The 22304-nt window shown below is 48.0% G+C and overlaps 1 protein-coding gene across 6 annotated transcripts in view; it reads right to left on the bottom strand.

The window, feature by feature from the left end:
• sgcd (sarcoglycan, delta (dystrophin-associated glycoprotein)) overlaps positions 1-22304 on the bottom strand; it is an 821304-nt gene that overhangs the window by 48126 nt on the left and 750874 nt on the right. For all 6 annotated transcript variants that reach the window (XM_072512566.1, XM_072512567.1, XM_072512565.1 and 3 more), the window contains one exon: positions 13589-13661. In XM_072512566.1, coding sequence (XP_072368667.1) covers positions 13589-13661 — 73 coding nt within the window. The remainder of the gene's footprint in view (positions 1-13588; positions 13662-22304) is intronic.

Raw genomic sequence — 22304 nt, 5'->3', positions numbered from 1 at the left:
AATGGCTCCAGTATTGGAGAAATCGATCCAAGTGATCGGAACGTAGTCCAATTATTTGGAACCAGGTACGGGGTCTGCCCCGAACGGCGCAAAGCCCGTGGAGACTATAAAGTAGAGCCCCCAAGTTCAATTCATCCTTCTTGGCAGGATCACTAAGCAGCTCGAAACAACCCTTGACAGTGACCTGCCTAGCTGTCGCATCAAGCAAGTAAGTCTCCAGTCAACGCACGCTACGAGATAGGCGCTCCTAGCTACCAGTCCATATCAGCTTTGAATCCTGCAGACTCAGCGTCGAACGAAAGGCCATTTGTTCCCCTGACCTGGTGGGCCAGACCCAAAGCTAAGTATAGCCCTTTTAGTGTTAGAGATAGTTTAGTAAGTAGACTTTTATGCATGAGTAGTGATAGACTGTGTATAATAAATGTTTTGATTTGAATCTTACTAATTGGTGTGTCGAGTTATTGATCAGCACTTGAACTTGAACCTCATGGCGGTATCATAAAGATACCTGGCGACTCTAGAGCAAAGGCTATAGAAACAGAGCAAATTAAGTAAAGACACAACGGACAACATTTAAGAGCCAACCAAAAATTAGCAACACTGGGTACTCGTAATGTAAGTTTCTGTTTGTTTTTAAGTAGAAAAGTTGAGTGAAAAAACATGAAGATTCAATTGATGTCAAGCAATGTTGTTAACAACTGACTCAATCTTAGTCAGACTTGGAAATGAATTCAATGCAACGGAAGTCATGCAATTCAGGTTAAACCAAAAGTTTAACATTTTCACCTATTCGGGAAGGAAATGCCCCATGTTAAATTACCAGGGCACCCTGATGTACTCTTTTGCCTTTGGCCTGAATGTTCCTAAAGACCTCTTTGTCATGAAAATGGTGGCAGAGGCCTGGATCTAGAACCACCCCACCAAAAAAAACAGCACCCATTTTTGCAGGGGAGGAATGGGGGCGGGTTCTAAGTTGCACATCCATGGTTCATGGATACAACTGCACATGTTAAAGTGCAGCTGCATCAAGCTGATCTGATTTTCATTAGTGGTATGTCCAAAACACAATTTGTGCACTTTAGGACTGGCTGATGTTCTAAAGCTTCCAGAGATCTTTCGAGAGGTAGGGTAACCTTCTGGATATGGTCCCGGGACATCTTTGGGGCAGGTGAGGTGAGTTTTGGGAGAGGTAAGGTGCCCTTTGGGAGAGGCAAGTTGCCCTTTGGGATTGTTAACAGTAGACATGAATGTGTATAAACAGTGCATAATCTCATTGGAACTGCCAAGAAAACTGTCAAGAGAGAAATCACAAAGAGCTGTCAAAAGGAGTTGTGAAAATAGATTATCAAAAGGAGCTGTCAATAGAACTGTCAAAGGGAGCTGTCAAGGTAGCATTGCATTTAAAACGCCAGTGCTTTGAATATATTCAGAAACGGCATGCAACTTTAAAATAAATTAGTGCTTGCTATTTCACTTTGTCTATGGACATAGCCTGAGGGTTTGTTCTGTACATGAAACTTAGAGTGGACGGGATGTAGTAGCTGGCCCCTTTAAGGGGTGATTTTCTGAAGGGTCATGTGGCCCGCTCTTCCAATCTGTACGTCGCATGTGGAATCGCCGAGCAAAATGAGTGCTTTTGCTCAGTTTAATCCAGGAGGCAGACTGGCAACATCGAGGCTACATGACTCTGTGAATGGCATGCTGTACAAATAAATGTTTGTACCGAACTCGTTAACAACCTAGCCACAATTTTTTTTTTTTAAATTTAGAGTACCCAATTCATTTTTTTTCTAATTAAGGGGCAATTTAGCGTGGCCAATCCACCTCGCCTGCCCATTTTTGGGTTGTGGGGACAAAACCCACGCAAACACGGGGAGAATGTGCAAACTCCACACGGACAGTGACCCAGAGCCGGGATCGAACCTGGGACCTCGGCGCCGTGAGACTGCAGTGCTACCACTGCGCCACCGTGCTGCCCTTACCTAGCCACAATTAACATTCCAGAATTAGTGATGCATGACTGATTTCACAACCTTTCATTACCACAGCTAGGTGCCTATCTATATAAAGTTTGATTGACAGCTCCAAGTGGTAACAAACAGCTTGAAGTGAAATTATGAATTCCAATTATTTTTGATAAGGGATTGATTTAACAAAGGATTTTAAATGTATTGAATGGTATTTTAATCAATGGGATTGTTTTCTTTGATATCATAAATTAATCAATAGACACTTAAAAATTTTAATTAATTTCAGTATGGGTGCTGAGGTCTGCCCATGGTGGATGCCATGTGAGTTGGCACAATAGGTGTAAGGTCAAAAGATGGTGGGTAGGTGGCATGGGTTGGTACCTACCCTACCCTACTCAACCTTAGTCAGACTTGGAAATGAATTCAATGCAATGGAAGGCATTAAGTTAGCATAGAGCTAATAAAGGCTACAAGGGGTGGGCATGATATATCATTGAGTTGGCATAGGACCATTAAGGGCAATGAGGGTTGAATGAACGGGCACTGATTCACATGGAGGGTTTGAGGAGCATGGGTGGTGGGTATGGGAGCATGAAGTTGCACGGGGCATGGGGAATATGTGAGGCGGTTAAAGGGATGCGATGGGAGAGCATTGGAGGGCTGTTTTACTTTACTGTTTCTTTTCATAGCTTTGACAAAGTGCTGGTGCACCGGGGAAGGCCTTCCCCCAAGCCCCATCTATGCATCCGGCAGTCTCAGCACTTCTTCTGGGATTGCCCAGAAATTCAGCCCCCATGGAACAAAATTCCGAAGTACCAAGGCACATATTCCCTGGTCGGGTTTGCAAACTCAGGAATATTCCTAACTGCGCTCACAACCAGGCAGCAAAAAATTTAGTCCCAAATTCTACAATCTACCAAACTCAAGGTTCTCACACCTGGAACCACTCGCGTTAATCTTTTCTACACTCTTCGGAATACTTTCATGTCTTTTCTAAAATATGAGGCTGGATTCTCCGTTTGGGAGACGAAGTGAAAACGGTAGTGTTTTATGCCAGAAAAACTGCTCCGGGGGGAGGGGGGGGTGCTAGCAGGGAGGCAGTGTAGAGCTCCTAGCTCTAGCTGCCGATGCGACCCGGAGCATTGCCGGGTCCGTGGTCGCGCATGGCGACGGCCTGCAGCGTCCGCGACGTGCTTCATGGCGGACTCAGCCCGGACCGCAAAAATAGTACCGCCCTTCGGCCGCTTGCGCGCCCCGGACTGCCCCCTCACACCGCCCTCAGCCCCGAATGAAGCCCCCCCTGCCAGCGAATTGGTCCTCCCCCGACTGTGGCGGCACTGGACTGAGGCCACAGCCGCCATGCTGAGTTCACGACGGGTGAGATCACACATGTCCCATGCCGTCAGGAACTCGGCCAGTCGGGGATGGAGCATCGCGGGGTGGGGCTCAAGCAATGGCCTGATGCCGTGGATAAGGGGCTGGATTCTCCACCCCGCAGCCACATTTCTGTTTCACCCTGCCGACGGGATGCTCCGATTTGCCGGCTGGTTAATGGGGTTTCCCATTGTGGGGCTGCCCCTTGCTGTTGGGAAACCCCCGGGCTGCCGGAAAAACAGAGTTTCGCGCTGGTGGAAAATCCAGCCCAAGGCGTGTGCCATACTCCTAGAGTACGCCACTTTTCAGGGGCCGGAGCATCGCAAAAGCAGTGCCGCCCCCGATTTGGGCATCATCAGGGATTCTCCGCCCCCTCGCCAAACGTGATTTCGGCATCGAGGATCGGAGAATCCAGTGTCCAGAATTGGACACAATGGGCGTGATTCAGTGGCCCTGTTGCACCCAGCGCGAACCCAGGTGCAATGGGTGAATCACGCATGAAACCAAATTTAGGCTCCACGTCGGGCACCGGGCTGATTGCAAGTCACCCGACCCGCCTCGCCCGGTGCAATCTGGGTCTTGCTCTCACTGGACGTAATCCAGGACTTCATAGTTAAAAGAGCCGTATGACTCATTTAAATACCCTGATGCCAGATTCGTCCGGGACTACCTGGCCGTGCCTGGGATATCTTGCCAGGCGCTGTTTAGTACTGCTACACACAAATGTGGACCAAATGGCATGGCTCCTTGGGGGGGGGGTTCTTGAAGCCCATTGGAGACCTCTGAGTGGTTGAAGACAGGGATGGGTGGCCGCCTGGCACCTGGACACCTTAGCACCTGCCAGGTTAGCAATGCTAGGGGTCGGTGCTGGTGAAGTGTTGTGAGGTAGAGGGGGTGATGGAGGTTGGGGTTCGCCAAGGGTAAGGGGGAAGGTAACAAAAATGGGGACGAGGGGGAACCTAAAAAGGGCAGGGCAAATTTATGCATGGTGTGGAATACGAGGGATTCCCAGGGAATCCCGCTATTGGGCCGCCATCTTGAGTTGGCAGCCTGATAACGAGGTCCCGTGGCTGGTCACCCCCCTCCCTCCACACCGAAAATCGGTCCCGACCTCCCCCCCTCAACGCAAACCAGCCTCAGCCCACCCCTCCCTACCACACAACAGCCCCCACCCCTGGATTTCCTGGGTGCCCCCCAACCCCATGTATGGACCCCAATTAGGAGTTCACGGGCGGAGGTCCCCCTATAACAGGGGTCTCCGTGGTGGGGTGTGGGGGGTGTCTGCTAGAGGAGGCGTGGGCAGCAGCCCATTGTTTGGGGGGGTTGGCCCTTGGATGGGCTCAGCTGGTCTCTAACAGTGTGCCCTTGGCGTGGTGGACCTCAGGTTGGGCCAAGCCACCATGACAAGGCCGTGCTTGGAAAAACCACAAGTAATCTACTAAGCACAAGTGATCCGTGCCCACGTGATACTCGGCAGCGGGAACCGGAGATTCTTGGAAGGCCAGAGCATAGGGAGCCGGGCCCACTAAACAGCTGCAAATAGGACAATGGCATCTCGTTCAGATCGCCGCCCGACACTGATCACGATTTTGCCCCGATGCCCGATTATCCATCCCATTGGGCAATGCATTCCGAGCGCCCCGGCCCACCCTGGCTGTTACTCAGCACCTGCAGCTCTGAGAAACATGCTGCTAAATGTGCCATTCAATGGACTTTAACTCAAGTCTGCTCATTCACATCCAAAATTGCAGTTGAGGCCAAACAAATGTTTTACACAAGTTTAACGTAACCTCCTTGCTCTTGTGTTCTATGCCCCTATTAATAAAGCCTTGGATACTGTATGCTTTGTTAACTGCTCTCTCAACCTGACCTGCCATTTACTGGGTAATGAAAATATAGCAGAGCCGTACAAAAACACACGACTGCTTAGCTGTTTGACAACAGACTAATGAAAAAAGTAGCCATGCTGCAAAAACGAGCCCATTGATTTATATCACACCAGCATGACCATTCCAACCATTAACACGTGAAAGAGAGAAAACACCAGCTATGTGGAGGACTCACATAAACTAAATGAATTGCAAAGCAATGACCTAACATAAGGAAAGCATCTGTAATTGCACTCTCAGAATATACTCTGGGTCTCAGAAAGAGAAAGTTTTTAAACTGTAATTTATCAATGGTCAACTTATGAAACTAATAAGACACCAGCATATATTTAATTTTGTGAAACCACGGCCAGGATTTTCTCGCCCCATTGTGGCGGGACACGCGGCAGAAGATTCGGCAGCCCAGCCAAGGGACCAGATGATACCTGTGCTGGGCGGGACTGGAAAATCCCACCCCATACCTTCAAGAACTATAATTTATTTTAAAATTTGGAAGGACGTTGCCTTATTTCAACACCCTGGGGTTATCATTGACCACAAACTGAACTGGACTTGCCATATAAATACTGTGGCTACAAGAGCACATCAAAGGCTAGGAATCCAGTATCAAGTTACTCGCCTGCTGACTCCCCAAAGCCTGTCTACAACGTGCAAGTCAGGAGTGTAATGGAATACTCTTCACTTGTCTGGGTGAGTGCCGCTCCAACAACACGTAAGAATCTCGACAAATGCAGCCCCCTTGATTAGCACCACATAGGCAAACATTCACTTCCTCCACCGCTTAGACACATTAAGGTGAGTTAAGGACAAAGGGAGATTTCCCTTTTCCCTGTTCCCAAGAGCTGCAAAGCGTAGACTTGCTGGCTTGGATTTAACTCCCGGGTTGGGAGTCAGGACATTAACCAGGTTCACCAAACCCGACTCAGGAAAAAGGCCGCATAAGTTGGAATTTTCATTCTGGGGTTGGAAATCAAGCCCACTGCCCACAGAATGAGTGCAGAGGCCGCCGGGGAGGCGGGCTTGGCTGGAGACTGCCGAGGAGGCAGGTTTGGCTGGAAGCTGCCGAGGAGGTAGGCATGGCTGAAGGCTTGCCTCTGTGCTATGGCATTGTGTCCATGATTTTTGAAAAAGCATCCTTTAAAGTTACACCCCCTCACCCCCCCCCCCCGCACAAACACTTCCATGCCAGCCCATGTCACTCTATGCCCTCTACCCACCCACCCTTCCTGTCCCTTTATAGTCCCTATGCAAAGTTAATGCCAATTCATGCAAACCCATCACTCTTGGCACTTACACCATACTAACTCACCCAGTATCCACCATGGGCAGACTTCAGAACCCAACCTGAGGTTAATTAAATAATGCTCGATAATGATAATATTTATTAGTGTCACAAGTAGGCTTACATTAACACTGCAATGAAGTTACTGTGAAAATCCCCTGGTCGCCACACTACGGTGCCTGTTCGGGTACACTAAGGGAGAATTTAGAATGTCCAATTCACCTAACAAGCTAAATGTATTCACCTAACAGCCTGTATTTGTTAAAAAAAACCTCTTCATAAAAAATCATAAAAACCCATTCATTACACTTATATCCCTTCAACTACATCTTTATATAAGCAAACATTTCATTTAAATGCTTAATCCCTTACAAATGCAAATTTTGGAATTCATAGTCCCACTTCAGAGAGAGACACAACCACTGGAAGCTGTGAAATGAACTACAAAATGGAATGCATCCTACTGTGGTAACAGAAGGATGTTAAATCAGTCATTCAGCATTAATCCAGTAATGGTAGCTCTCAGGTTTATGTCAACAGAGTGAAATAGCAAGCGTTGATTTTTTAAAAATGCTCCAAACATTTTGTTTCAAAGATTTAAAGGGCAGCAATTTCAATGCCTTGACAGTTTGACATTTGCTTTTGAAAGTTCACCTTGACACTTTTGACAGTTACCTCTGACAGTTCATTCTTGACACTTTTGACAGCTGCTCCAGACAGTTAATTTTGATACATTTGGCATTTTTAATGAGTTTGACAGTTAAATAGTTAATGTACACTTAACAATCGCAAGGGACACTATCCAAAGGAGTAGTGTATCTCTCCAAAAGGTACTTCTCCAAAGGATTGCACAAAATTCAGAACTGCACCTACCAGGCCTAAAGTCCACATACCTGGGTCAACAAAGTTTCCCATGAATGGAGAAGCTGCTGATTTATATGGGCATCTTCCCCCACAAAACTCACATTCACAAACCCTGACCTGGGCCCATCCCCCACCCCCCCGAAAACAGTTGGGTACGTGCTCGGGTGCTGTTCATCCACCATCTTTACAATGGGGGCCTCTCCGTTATTGTTAAAATCCAGGCTGGTGTCTCAGGTTGCTACTCCTACAACGCTGTCTATGGAATTCATAAATGGCAAAAAAAGGCGCCTCTCCCCTCCTTAGACATACTGTAAAATTTTCTGGCTAGTTTAATTGATAGCAAGTGGCTAATTGGTCTCAGGTTGGTCTCTGTGATAATTTCATTCTCAGAGAAATCATCATGGCTGCTGTGCAGGAATGCGGAACAAATGGAAGCAACGTTTGTATTTTTGTGTTGAACTGCGTTTGTGTGGACAGCAGAAGTTGCTGTCGCTTTCACAATTGTAATCAGTTGATAAGACATCATTTTGGTCTCTCGGGAAATCAAGGGATATGGGGAACAGGAAGAAAGTGAAGTTAAAGCCAAGAATTGCCATGAACATATTGAAAGGCAGAGCGAACCATTGGAGCAGTCCTATGGTCTTCTCCTGCTCCTATTTCTATGTTCTTATCTTTTATGTACCAGGAGACTACCTGAAATAGGCACTCACCCAGTATTGACACACAAATGGAATGGGAGAGGGGCCCGAGAACACGTTTGCTTTTTGTATCCTTCCCAGAGTCTGAAGGTAGGAAGTAGGATCATAAAGGCTGGAGTTTCACCATTTTGAAATTGCCACCGATTTACACTTATTATGCCAATTGCCTTTAATCACTTTTTAAAACTTCTACATCAGGCTAATTTAAAGATTGGGGCATCCAGATGGGTGAAAATAGAGACTAAAGAAATCAGAAAAGTGTTTTTAAAAATTAATAAAATCTTAGTTTAAGAAATCTATTTATTAATTATTTAACAGCACTCCGCGAATATGTAATTATCTTCTCAGGGTCATCAAATTTTATTAATCGCATTGCATTGCCATTAAAAACACCAGGGGCAAAATTCTCCGGAAACGGCGCGATGTCCGCCGACTGGCGCCCAAAACGGCGCAAATCAGTCGGGCATCGCGCCGCCCCAAAGGTGCGGAATGCTCCGCATCTTTGGGGGCCGAGCCCCAACCTTAAGGGGCTAGGTCGGCGCCGGACGAATTTCCGCCCTGCCAGCAGGCGGAAAAGGCCTTTGGTGCCCCGCCAGCTGGCGCGGAAATGACATCTCCGGGCGGCGCATGCGCGGGAGCGTCAGCGGCCGCTGACGGCATTCCCGCGCATGCGCAGTGAAGGGAGTCTCTTCTGCCTCCGCCATGGTGGAGACCGTGGCGGAGGCGGAAGGGAAAGAGTGCCCCAAGGGCACAGGCCCGCCCGCGGATCGGTGGGCCCCGATCGCGGGCCAGGCCACCGTGGGGGCACCCCCCGGGGTCAGATCGCCCCGCGCCCCCCACAGGACCCCGGAGCCCGCCCACGCCGCCTTGTCCCGCCGGTAAGGTAGGTGGTTTAATCTACGCCGGCGGGACAGGCATTTTAGCGACGGGACTTCGGCCCATCCGGGCCGGAGAATCGCGCGGGGTGGCCCGCCAACCGGCGCGGCGCGATTCCCGCCCCCGCCGAATCTCCGGTGCCGGAGACTTTGGCAACCGGCGGGGGCGGGATTCACGCCAGCCCCCGGCGATTCTCCGACCCGGCGGGAGGTCGGAGAATCTCGCCCCAGGTTGCACAAGGAGTGACTTACTAGGGGATTTCTAACAGTGATGCGGGGTGGGAAAGTTAAAGTTTTTACTTATATTAATGATTGGCAGCTGGTTGTTGGGGGTGGGTGTGGGGGGAAGGCATGGATGGGATTGGCAGCATCCACTGTGTCATTAGCCTGGGTGGTAGACCCCAACTTCAGTTTTTCCGCACAAATCTGCTGAAAAGCCTGAAGTTGCAGTTTTTGATGGGTGTTGATGTGAATGCTGACAGTCCAGCGCCAATCCCTCCATGCTCAGAAAATGTCACTGCTGCGGAATAATGCAGCACCGGATAGATAATAGGGCTGGAGGAGTCAGCTCCAGTAAGAAGCAAACTATGAGACACTTCAGTTGGTCCTTGACAGAACTGAACCTGAGCTCGAGCCAGGTTTAGAAAGAAGTAGAAATTTTCAGGTACAGCAAATAGTTAGGCAATCTAATAGAATATTGTGAGGGGAATTGATTACAAAATTAGGGAGATTATGCTTCAGTTGTACAGTTGTGGCATTGGCGAGGCCACATCTGGAGTACTGTGTGTAGTGTTGGTCTACTTATTTAAGGAAATATGTAAATGCGTTAGAGGCAGTTCAGAGAAGGTTTATTAGACTAATACCAGGAAAGGGTAGGTTGTCTTATGAGGAAAGAGTGGAGAGTTTAGGTTTGTAACCACTAGAGTTTAGAAGAGTAAGAGGTGACTTGATCGAAACCTTTAGGGGTATGGGCAGGGTGGATGTAGAGAGGATGCTTCCTCTTGTCAGAGAATCTGGAACTAGGGGTCACTGTTTAAAAATAAGGGGTTGTCCGTTTAAGACAGGAATGGGGAGCATTTTTTTCTCTCAGACCGTTGTGTCATTGGAACTCTCTTCCTCAAAAGGCAGTGGAAGCAGAGTCTTTGAATATTTTTAAGGCAGAGCTAGGTAGGATCTTGGCCAACGAAGGGGTGAAAGGTTATTGGGCATAAGCAGAAATGTGGAGTAGAGGTTACAAGCAGATCAGCCATAATCTTAATCAATAGCAGAGCAGGTTGGAGAGGCTATGTAGCTTATCCTTGACCCTAACTCCTGTATTCATATGTAATTTAAAAGCTAGATGTTGCGTATTCGTGTTTGTTCCTAGTTGGAACAGGGTCACTTTAAGAGTTCGATCACGTGACATACTGATGACAGCATCGGCAGTTTGAGTGGGCTCGCAGTCAGTCTACACCAACAGCCTGTGTGACAACACCTTCCCAATAAAGCTCTTGTTTGTTTTGTACGTTCGTGGTCTGCAAGCTTCTCTTTTAAAATACCACAAAGAAAACTAGCAATGAGCTGATTGAATCTACACTGCAAACAACTCGAAAGAAGAACTACAGAAATCCGGTCAGAAAAAGAATTGTTGCAGACATCCAAAAAGTCTTGAGAGCTTATTTATTTGTACAACAACCTGCATTTGAAAAATGTCCTGCCTACTTCACAAAGATGCAATCTGCCATAAGAGTACATAGAGTTAAAGAAGAAGATTCTGGGGGAGTGGAGAGTGGTCACCAACAGTCTGGGCTCCAAAAGTGTGTTTTAAATTAGGTTAAAGGAGGAAAGGGGTGTGTAGAGGTAGGGAAACAGGTGAGGAATTCCAGAGCATGGTGTTTAGAAGGCTGAAAGCATGGTCATCATGAAAAGGGGTGGGTTACACTAATCTAGATCAATAAAGCAGAGAGTTTGTGAGGCATTGATGAAGAGCTAATTATTATTTTTAAGAATAATTTAGAGTACCCAATTCAATTTTTCCAATTAAGGGGCAATTTAGCTTGGCCAATCCACCTACCCTGCACATCTTTGGGTTGTGGGGGCGAAACGCACGCAAACACGGGGGGGGGGGGGGAATGTAGAAACTCAATAGAGAGCTTCCTATCCGGCTGCATCACAGCCTGATATGGCAACTGCTCAGTCCATGATTGCAGGAAACTGCAGAGTGTGGTGAATTCAGCCCAACGCATCACACAGGGGCTGGTTTAGCACACTGGGCTAAATCGCTGGCTTTTAAAGCAGACCATGGCAGGCCAGCAGCACGGTTCAATTCCCGTACCAGCCTCCCGGAATGTGGCAACTAGGGGCTTTTCACAGTAACTTCATTGAAGCCTACTTGTGACAATAAGCGATTTTCATTTTTCATTTTTTTCATTTCACAAGCTTGTCACCACTACATTGATTCTGTATACACCTCCCGCTGCCTCAGAAAGGCAGACAGCATTATCAGAGACCCCTCACACCCAGGCATTGCCTTCTTCCAGACCCTTCCATCAGGCAGAAAGTACAGAGTCTGAAGACCCGCACATCCAGCCATAGGAACAGCTTCTTCCCCACAGCTACAAGTCTCCTCAACGTCTCCCCCTCGGATTGATCTGCTCCCTGTAAGACGCCCTATGCTGCTCTTGCTCATGTATTTGCTTTGTTCGGCCACTTGTTCCGCACTGTAACCAATCACTGTTTGTCGATGTACCATTTGACAATGTTCACTGTTGATTATTCTTTTGTCTACTATGTACGTACTGTATACGTTCCCTCGGCCACAGAAAAATACTTTTCACTGTACTTCGGTACATGTGACAATAAATCAAATCAAACTCCACACAGACAGTGGCCCAGAGCCGGGATCGAACCTGGGACCTTGGCCCTGTGCTGCCATCATTTAAAACTTATGAGTAAGATATTTGTCATGATTCTTCCAGCGGCATCTTGAAAAGATAAATGACCCTGAAAGCTAAATCCATTTTATCTGAAACCTCAACATTATTGGTATGAAGGACAGTTTATCGGGAAACATCTTCAATGGGAAGTGAAAGCGACAATGTGACTCTACCACATGCCAAAGGATTAAAAGGATATTGTTGCACATTCCAAGAGATTAAAGAGAAACTTGCCATGTGTCAAGCAATTAAAAGATAAGTCTCTTATATGTCAAGTGATTTCTTGTGCAGGTTCAGTTGCTGGATCAAATCTATGACATAGATTCACACTTTAGTTGTTCTTTTACCGATAAAGTCAAAAGTTTTAATCTAGCTTTTAGAGAACTTTAACGGGCAAGTATTGTAATAAATATTTACCTCACACTAACTAAAATTCTATTAATAATAAGCAAGCATTGGCATTGAACTTTCATGTTGCTGACTGTTTTGTAATCCTCTTTCATAATATTGAACACTGACTACTATCAAAAGAAACGCATGGGGCTGGATTCTCCCAAAATGGGGCCATGTTCCCACGCCGGCGTAAAAACGCTGGCGTTGCATTCCCCAGTTTCCTGAGAAAAATAAAAGTCGATTCACTTACCTGCAGGGGGCTAGCAGGGACCCGGAGAGCTTCACGCAGCTTTGGCTGCGGATACGGGCCCCCACATATCTGGTTCCGCGCACGCGCATGGCGGCAGCCTCCAGCGGCCACGCCGAGCGGACTCGGACCCCGGAGGCAGCTCCGTAATACAGGTCCAACCCCATCAGCCGCGCGTCCCTGCATCGGACCGGCCTGCTCTGTGCCCCGGCCACCCACAAGGCCCCCACATTTTTGCAATGAAATTTCATCTTGCTTTAAATTTTAACGTGAATAAAAATTAATAGTCGGCGTGGAATTGATCTTTAGCATTAGTGTAAAGTGTGTGATAATGATGAGCAGCTGGTTTTACACCCTGCACACGACGTCAATGGGAAGGGAATAAGACTGGATGTAGGTGAGCGTCGATTCACTGTCACCCATTTTGTGCGACTTTCAAGTGAACATAAAAACACTCCAAAAACTACAGAAGCTGGAAATCTGAAAGAACATCAAAAAATGCTGTCAGATAGCATAAATAAACGGAATAGATAAATTACCATTTTTTGGGGTGGAGTCTTCGGTTTTGAAGAAGTGTATACCTGAAAATTATCTAGCATGTTCTCTCTATAGATGTTGCCTGGCCTGCTGAAAGTCCCAGGCATTTCCCTGTCTTTTAGTGGATTTATGATGCCAAATGTGATACATGGGCATGTTATAAGCACAATAAGGTTTCCATCAAGTTTTATTCACCATGGCCACCATTCTGGAGCAAGACTCGGTTACCATTCAAAATCCTCTCAGTTTTGACCATTCGGAGACTGACTCCAGAAAATGGAGCTTACATGAAACACACTGGATGTGACGAGGAAGAGGTAGAGAAACAGGAAAAGAAAGGAAGGGAAAGGGAAACTCTTTCGGAAAAAAGGGAAGAGGAAGGAAAGGAAAAAGGTAAAGAGAGGGCAAAATAAAAGGGAGAAAGAGAAAATACATGAATGAAGGCACAAGGAAAGGCAAGGGAAAATTGAGAGGATAAGGAAGAGGAGGGCGAAAGAAGCTATATAGGGGGGAAAACAACAAACTGGAAAATGATATTTCATACCTCAGCCCTTTGAAAGGCTCAGCCCGGATATGTGGTGTTTCTATAGACCTTTCAAACACAGCCCCTTCAGCACCTGCAGGGAAAGACCGGTTGATGTTAATGAAGGAATATTAAATTCTGTACCCGAGTGAGTTACTATACTGAGTTCCAACACCACTGCATGTAAGAATACAAGATAGGTATAAACAAGTAACTTGCTGGCATATCATAGAGAATTTCTACTGTACCCACCCCAATGGAAACCAGCCAGAGGCAATTAATGAGCTCTTGCCCTTAAATAAAGATGGGCTTCCCAATGGCGCTTCACTAGGCTGCTTTCCCCACGCGTGAGTTAAAATTAACCCCATTGTGTTGGAGCACTAATGCATACTGTCGCAGAAAAGTGATACAGAGGCTTTTAAAGCAGACCAAACAGGCCAGCAGCACGGTTCAATTCCCGTACCAGCCTCCCCGAACAGGTGCCGGAATGTGGCGACTAGGGGCTTTTCACAGTAACTTCATTGAAGCCTACTTGTGACAATAAGCGACTTTCATTTCATTTCATTTCAAGCTTCCCAGGTATGTCTACCCCAGCTCTATCACTTTAGAAATGCAGCAAACATTATCAAGAGGATATCCAACTGGGATCTCGGAAGCACTGGGGAATGTCGCATTCTGAAATTGGCAGAGGAGAAAGAAAGCAGATTTTTTTTTGTGTGGAAAAAACCCCCTGAAGTTTGAGAAATAACCTACTCCCAAGATTGTTTCCTCACAGATGATGAATGGCCTCTATATTTCTAGTATTTTCTGCTTCCTTCTGAACAGAAATCTGCTACTTTGCAAACATGCCTCTTCCCTGGGTAATGTTTCCATATATACTGGTTGAGCACAGGGGCTGGTTTAGCACAGTGGGCTAAACAGCTGGCTTGTAATACAGAACAAGACCAGCAGCGTGGGCTCAATTCCCGTACCAGCCTCCCCGAACAGGCGCCGGAATGTAGCAACTTAAGGGGTTTTTCACAGTAACTTCATTGAAGCCTACTTGTGACAATAAGTGATTATTATTATTATTATTACAGGCCCTTCATTTTTACCATGTGTTGGCAGCCATTACTCGTGTTTGCGACTGGACAGTAACAGTTTGCAGGTTTCCTGGCCACAAGAGGGCATCACAGCCAAACCTAACCCTGTCTTCACCTGAAATCCACATGCACCTGCAGCAGTAGAATCTTGAAAACAAAAGGATTTCCTATTTTTAACATGGAGGTGCTGACAGCAACTTTCTTATTATCACCACCCTGGCTGACGAGCACAGACTGGATAAACACAGTGAACCACCGGGGAAGCCCCTCCAATATGTTTTGTGTTGTGTGGATGATACCCAACCGCTACCTCACTCCGCTCCCAAACTGTAGACCTTTAAAAATAGAGTCATAGGATTATTATGACACAGGATGCCATTTGGTCCATCAAGCCTATTCTAGCTCTTTGTAACGCAATCCAGCCTGTTCCATTTCACTGCTGTATCCTGGTGCTCTGTTTTTTTCTCAATTTTGCTCAAATGCCTATTCAATTTCCTTTTGGACGTATTCATTATCGCTGCTTCCGCTATCCTCACAGCCAGTGAGATCCAGGTCATTACCACTCGCTGTGTAAAAGAGTCTTCCTCACATTTCCTTTGCATCTCTTGTCCAATGCTTAAATCTGTGTCTTCTACTCCCTGTACCATCAGCTAAAGGGAGCAGCTTTAAGTTGTCTAATCTATCTAAACTTGGATGCCTCCATAAAATCTCCATTTAATCTCCTTTTGCTCTAAGGAGAGCAACCCCTGATTCTCCAATATAACATTTTAACTGAAATCTGTCAACCCTGAAACCATTCTGGTATATCTGCTCTGAACCTTCTAACGGACCATTACATCCTTCCTAAATTGTGAGTGACCTGAACTGGATGCAATACTCTACTTGTGGCCTAATCAGAGCTTTATGCAGGTTCAGCCTAACTTCCCTGTTCTTGTGCTCAGTATTTATGAAGCCCAAGATTCCAAATGCTTTGCTATCTCAATGTGCCCCGCACCTCCCAAGATTTGCACATGTGAATTCCCAGCTCCTTCTGTCCCTGTGCACTTTTTAGAACAGTGCCATTAATCTACTGGCCATTCCTGGTCATTTTGCCAAAGTGACTTCACACTTCCCTGCGTTAAATTGCTTCTGCCACTTGCCTGCCCATTCTGCTGACCGATCTATGTCCTGTTGTCAGCGATGGGTGTTATCCTCGAAGGCAATAATTAAAGATTTACCAGGCATAAAGGATTATTAATCCTTGGAGCTGTTGGTGAAGCAGCCCAGGCAAAATTTGTGCCCCACATGACATTGTCCAAGTAAACGAAAACAATTAAACTAACTCACACAATCTGAGAAGTGTCTTTCATGACCACAGAAATCATCAAAGCACTTTACTTAGTGTGATCACTATTTTAATGTGAGACTCGAGAGAAAAAAGAACACTGATCTAATTTACTTCAGGGCTTCAAAATGGGTAATGCTGTGTTGTCTAACTACTTTTTAAAATTTTTAAAAATCTGGTTAAAACACTTGTATTTATATTCACCTTTCACCAGCTCAGGATATCCCAAAGCATTTCATGACCAATCAACTAGATTTGAAGTGTGGTCACCCTTGTAATTGTAGTAAATGCAAGAGCCAATTTGTGCAAGTCCCATAAACAACAATGTGATCATGATGAGATAATCTGTTTTTATTGAGGTTGATAAGAGGGATAGATATTCGACCAGGATACCAGTACAAACTCCAGCACATTTCTTCAAAATACTGCCATTGGATCTCTTATATCCACCTAATTGATGAAATTTGGTCTCGGATTAACGTCTAATTTGAAAGCTGCCGGCTGGGATACTCCGATCCTGTGCCAGGTCGGAGAATCCCCGGGAGGAGCGCAAATCCCACCCCGATGCCGGCTGCCCTATTCTCCGGCGCTGTTTTTCAGGGCCGGCGGGATTCCCGCCACGCCGGTCAGGGGCCGTTGACAGCGTGCCCCCCCGGCGATTCTCCGGGCCCCGATGGGCCGAGTGACCGTAAAGTTTTGGCCAGTCCCGCCGGCGTGAATTACTCACCTCACACACGGCGGGACTTGGCAGGTAAGTGTGCGGGGGCGTGGGGGATCCGACCCTGGGGGGACCCCCCACGGTAGCCTGGTCTGCGATCGGGGCTTATCGATCTGCGGGCGGCCTGGTTCCATGGGGGGCCTTCTTTCCTCCGCGCCGGGCCCCTGTTGGGCTCCGCCATATTGCCCGGGAGCCGGCGTGTAGAAGAGAACCCCTGCGCATGCGCGGAAATACGGCGGCCGTTCTGCGCATGCGCGGAAATACGTCGGCCGGTCCACGCATGCGCGAGATCACGCCGGCCGTCCTGCGCATGAACTCACACCGGCCCTTTGGCGCCGGCTGGAGCCGCGGGATGGGCTCCGGCAGCATCCTAGCCCTCTAAAAAGGTGAGAATTCCTCACTTTCAGGGGCCGTTGACGCCGGAGTTGCTGCCGCCGGTTTTCTCGCCGGCGTGGGGACATAGCCCCTTTTTTAGAGAATCCCCATCTCTGGCAGTGCAGCACTCCCTCAATTCTGCACTGGAGTGTCAGCCTAGAGTTTTATCCTCAAATCTTAAGGATTTAAGAAACCTTGACCGGAACCCATAACCTTCTGACTCAGAGTCTCACCAACTGAGCCACAGGCATCACTCTAAGGTTAGGAATGGGGCCAGTACAGATATAGGTGCCCAAATCCCCCAGAATATTACGCTTGTTACACTGAGGAAATGTGATCCATGGGAAGCAATTGATCATTGTTGAACGAATGAAGCCTGCAAACGTTCATACAAATTGTGTCCTTTCACTAGTTTAGCCTTTGAATTAAAAAAGGCATTGTCGAGGGCATTTCTTTCAGGGGTTAAGGGGATGATTCTCCAATTGGAAGACTACGGCTGAATTCTCCGCCGTCGGGATCCTCCGTTTTGCTGGCAGCCCGGGGGTTTCCTGATGGCGATGGGTAACCCCACTGACCAGCCGGCGAAACGGAGAATCCTGACGGCATGCCACACCAGAAATCTGGCGCGGCGGGATGGAGAAAACCGCACCACGTTCTCCCAGCGGAGCTGAACTGCACCAGATTTCCAATCCCCTTGCGGTCGTAAAGCGGGATGCAATTCAGTGTTTCAGGCCATGCAAATCTATGCATCGCACGGAACACAAGGAATTCCCTGGGGAATCCCGATACCGGGATGCCATCTTGAGTGGGTGGTTCAATAGCAGAGACCCGCAGCTGGCCCCCATCACCCTGCACTGTACCGCACATCGGCCCCGACCTGCCCCATCCCACCCCCGGATTGCCTGGGTGCCCCCTCTACTCACAAGAACGGGGTTGATCCACCCTGTCCCCCCAGGGTCCCCTATAATAGGGTGACACCCCGGAGACCCCTGAAATAGGGGGACCCCCCTCACAGACCCTCCCCTCCCCCCCCCAGAAAAGGGATCCCAGTCTGAAAGCTAGAGAGCAGTCCAGGCAGGGGTTGTGGGAACCATTATAGCTTTAATATTTACCTTGCAGCTCCACATCTCTATTAAAAGAAATCAGCTATGCCTGCATTTGGTTCCCACAGATCCAGGGCTGGATTCGCCACACCCCGACGCCGAAATCGCGGCCGGCGTGGGGGCGTTGAATCCGTCTTTCTGCACGGAATCGGGATCGGCGCTGGTTCCCCGATTCTGAGGGTCCCGATAAACGGCGCACTCGGCCTACCTGGGTCCATTGCTGGAGGCCTGCTCCGCCATTCTCCGCCCCCGACCAGCCGAAGTCCCAATGGCGTGTATCTAATGTGGTCCAGCCGGTCGGGAAACTACCGTGGCGGCTGTGGACTGAGTCCGCAGCCATCCTGGTTGGTGGCGGGCCGATCGGAGGGCAAGGGGGGCCTTATACGTGGCCAGGAAATGTTTGTATGGGGGGACAGTGTTGGGCACGTGGCTGATCTGGGGGTTTATTTTCAAGGTCCAGCTCCGTGGTCCGAGTTCGCCAAGGAGCACGGCGTGGCCGCTGGAGGCCACTGACGTTCGCATGCGCGGCCTCCGACCCGGAGGTGCGGGTCCAGTTTTTCTGGCATGAAATTCTACAGTTTTGATGCTGGCGTGGGGACATGGTCCCAGTAATGGAGAATCCAGCCCCTACTGTCTGCAATCCATTCATGGCTTTCCAGTCGTGGTCTGTGATTGACAGTTCATAAAAACCATCTGCAGCCTTGAAACATTCCTAGCCCTTCTCACTTCAGTGGCTTAAGTGGTGAAGACCCAATGTTTATCAGCATTGCCCACATCTAAGAGATGAAAGTGCACTAAGTGAATTCCAATCACTCAAGTGTGTTATTTCACTGCACTTATCTCTCTTTGATGTGGCCGCTGGCATGCGATGTGGAACTCAGTCATGCCGCCTGCGAAGGGTCGGAGCATGGCATGATTTTTCCCTAACGGTCACCGGGAAACTCATTCCAGGCGTCCCAGGGAGAGAGCATCCTGCCCTAAGGGTGTGATTTAACAGGCCAAAAACAGGGTCCCATTTCGGGCACGTTTAGCGGGGTGTTTCTCGTGCTTGCAGTGCCGAGAACAACCCAGCTATTCAACTTCTTCATTTTTTTGGGCCTCGGCAGGGTCCGCACTTACATAATTTCCTGCACTGGTGAGGTTTCCAGCACTGAGGAGCTCAGCTCGTCAGTGCAGGACAAATATTTGCGGATCAGGGCACCATTTTTAAATGTCGCCCAGATCTTTTGGCCTCCCTCAAAAGATCCCCCCCTGGTCTCCGGACCCCCACACTAACGCAAACCCAACATACCTCTTACAGGATCCTCGAGCCCCCCCCCATCACCCCATCTCTTATTGACAAGGCACCCCGGGCCTGATCCCTGGCATGAGCAACCTGCATCTGGCCACCTTGGCACTGCCACCCTGGCATTTCTAAAAGCCTGGGAGACTTCCCCAGGTGCTGTTATGCCTGGTCCATGTTTGTGGAAATCAGTGCTAAACGACACCCTGACGACGTCTCCTCGGCACGTCCGTTAGCTCCCGGGCCCCGGCAGAATACGGCGTAGGCATATTTTAAAAAGCCTGATGGCGCACGTAAATACGTTAATCTGGATCTCGCCCAGCGACGTCTCGTCTGATTCCGTTAAATCTCGTGAGACATTTTGAATGTTGTGAATCTCGTAAGAGGCCTCTTGTGAGATTAAATGATCTCGTTGTGTCACCAAGTCGGGCGCAACACTTCTATTAAATCCTGCCGGATGGAAGAAGTTGGAAGGGAGAATAACCCGGGTGGGAGGGGTCTTTGATCATGATGCCTGCTTTCCCAAAGCAGCAGGAGATTTAGACAAAGTCAATGGATGGGAGGCAGTTTCATGCAATGGGTTGGGTTGGGCTGTGTTCACGATTCTTTGCAGTTTCCTATGGTCTTGGGCCGAGCAGTTGGCATACCAGGCGGTGATGCTGCCAGATAGGATGCTTTCTATGGTGAATCTGTAAAAATTGGTAAGAGTCAATGTGGACATGCCGAATTTCCTTAGTTTCCTGAGGAAATATAGGCGCTGTTGTGGTTTCTTGGTCGTAGCGTCGACATGTATCGACCAGGACAGATCTTTGGTCATGTGCAGACCCATAAATTTGAAGCTGTCAACCATCTATGATCTATGATCTCCACCTCGGCCCCGTTGATGCACACAGCGGTGTATATGATACCTCACGTCATGAAGTCAATGACCAGCTCCTTAGTTTTGCTGACGTTGAGGGGGAGATTGTTGTTGTTACACCATGCCACTAGGTTCACTATCTCCTTCCTGTATTCTGACTCATCTCTGATCATGAGGAATGATCCACTTCCTCATTCATATTAACAGAGATGACACTCATCACTGGCCTCCGTCATCTCGCTTGATGCTCCAAGTGAAACTGATACTTGAAACAAACTCACAAAAGAAAAATGTTGGTGTCAAGCGAAGGAGAGAAAAATAGATCAAATGTTCTGAACTGTTATCGATCTGCACTAGTGAAAGCACCTTGCGTGATGATTTCTGTCTTCGACTCGGGATAAATGAGGATGGGGCTAACACAATGACAACTGTTCTGCAACAAAATGAATGTTATCAAATGAAGAAGATTGCTATTATAAGAGTTATTTTCAACACAAATCTTTCACCCTCCTTTCTAGTGCAGCTTTTTAAGTAAGATCCTTAACACGACACACCAGATCGATATCTCTCAGCTTAAGAACTCCATGTGGACACACACCTTCATTTTCTAACTGAATCATTGCAGATCAGAAATTTATTCCCTCTTGAATACTTGGAAATTAATAGAAACCCAGCGGGCAAAGTTTTACATTCCCCTGCTGATGGGTTTGCAGGTGGAGTTGGCTCGTTAAATCCTCGGATGTCCTTCCCACTGTGTTCCCACCTGCCCCGACTGCTCCACGATTTTACAATGGGGCGGGCAAGGTTTAGGTTGGCCCATTCCCCCCTTGTCCCTGTTGAGAAAATTAATGATCACTTACGGGCTGTTTCGCACCCAGCCTCAATTTGCAGGAAGGCAGGAGGAGTTCAGGGATGTGGGAAATTCCCAGAAAAGGAACCCGCTCAGACCACAGGTCAGAAGGGGAAGGAGGGGCGGCACATCCTTCGACAGCTTCCTGTCAATGTTGTTTCTCCCCCCCCCTCCCCCACAAGGTCCTTCCAGGTGCTCTGTCCCCCCACCGGTCCCTGTCTGATAGCGGGAATTGGGGACAACATGACGGGAGGCCCAGAAACCTGTTCCATGCAGTGTAAATTTACAGCAGGATCTTCCACCGGTGCACGCCATGGTGGGTAGGAAAATCTGCCAGAGGCCTATGTAAGCCGCATTTCCATTCTGTTTTTGGGGTGCATGTGAAGGCCCCCTCACCCCCCACTCTAGATTGGCAGCAATGTGGGTAGGAAAACATGCCTGGGTGTAACATGTGGGGAACAACATCGGGTGCAGATGTTGGGACTGATCTGAATAATGCCTGGGGTTCCCTCCAGAGTTCAGGATGAAGGCCGCCAAAAGTCCTGGACCCTGAACACCACAGCAGTGAGTCGGGGAAGCATCTGCAGGTGGGCCTTCCAGATTCGGCGTCCGGGAGTGGGTCCATCTTCCAGCCTCAGAATGTCCCTGGAAATCCAACTTTTTTCTCAGGACGTCCATCTTCCTATCTCAGAGTGTTCCCGAGATCCAGCTTAATTTTCAGGAGGTCCACCTTCTTTCTTCAATAGTAGGTCAGTGATATTCGGTACATTTTCAATATGGCACCCAGACACAATGTCAGACCATGCAACATCCAGGCCTGCCCCGCTACTGAATACAGCGCAAAACACCCTGGTGCATAATTAATTAGGCTGGGGCGGAAGATTTGGTGCATTTTCCCACTGCCCGCCACAGCAGGAACCACTTCATATTCCCACCCCTTCCATGGCACTTGACCGGCCCCCCTTGACCCAGAGCCACAACACAATAGAATTAATCAATAACTCTCAGAAAAATACTCAAATTCTTTGGCCCTTAGTTGCCCAATCATTACAGGAACCAGGTTTGTAAATTCAAACACAATTACCTTTATGTATAACAACTGTAATGAAATATGCAGCAAATACAACTAGTTAACCATTATCTA

The sequence above is a fragment of the Scyliorhinus torazame genome, chromosome 7 (assembly GCF_047496885.1).
Source record: "Scyliorhinus torazame isolate Kashiwa2021f chromosome 7, sScyTor2.1, whole genome shotgun sequence".
In the NCBI taxonomy this organism is placed as follows: domain Eukaryota; kingdom Metazoa; phylum Chordata; class Chondrichthyes; order Carcharhiniformes; family Scyliorhinidae; genus Scyliorhinus; species Scyliorhinus torazame.
Note: the sequence above shows the minus strand (reverse complement) of the source record. Positions and strands in the feature narration are given on the sequence as shown.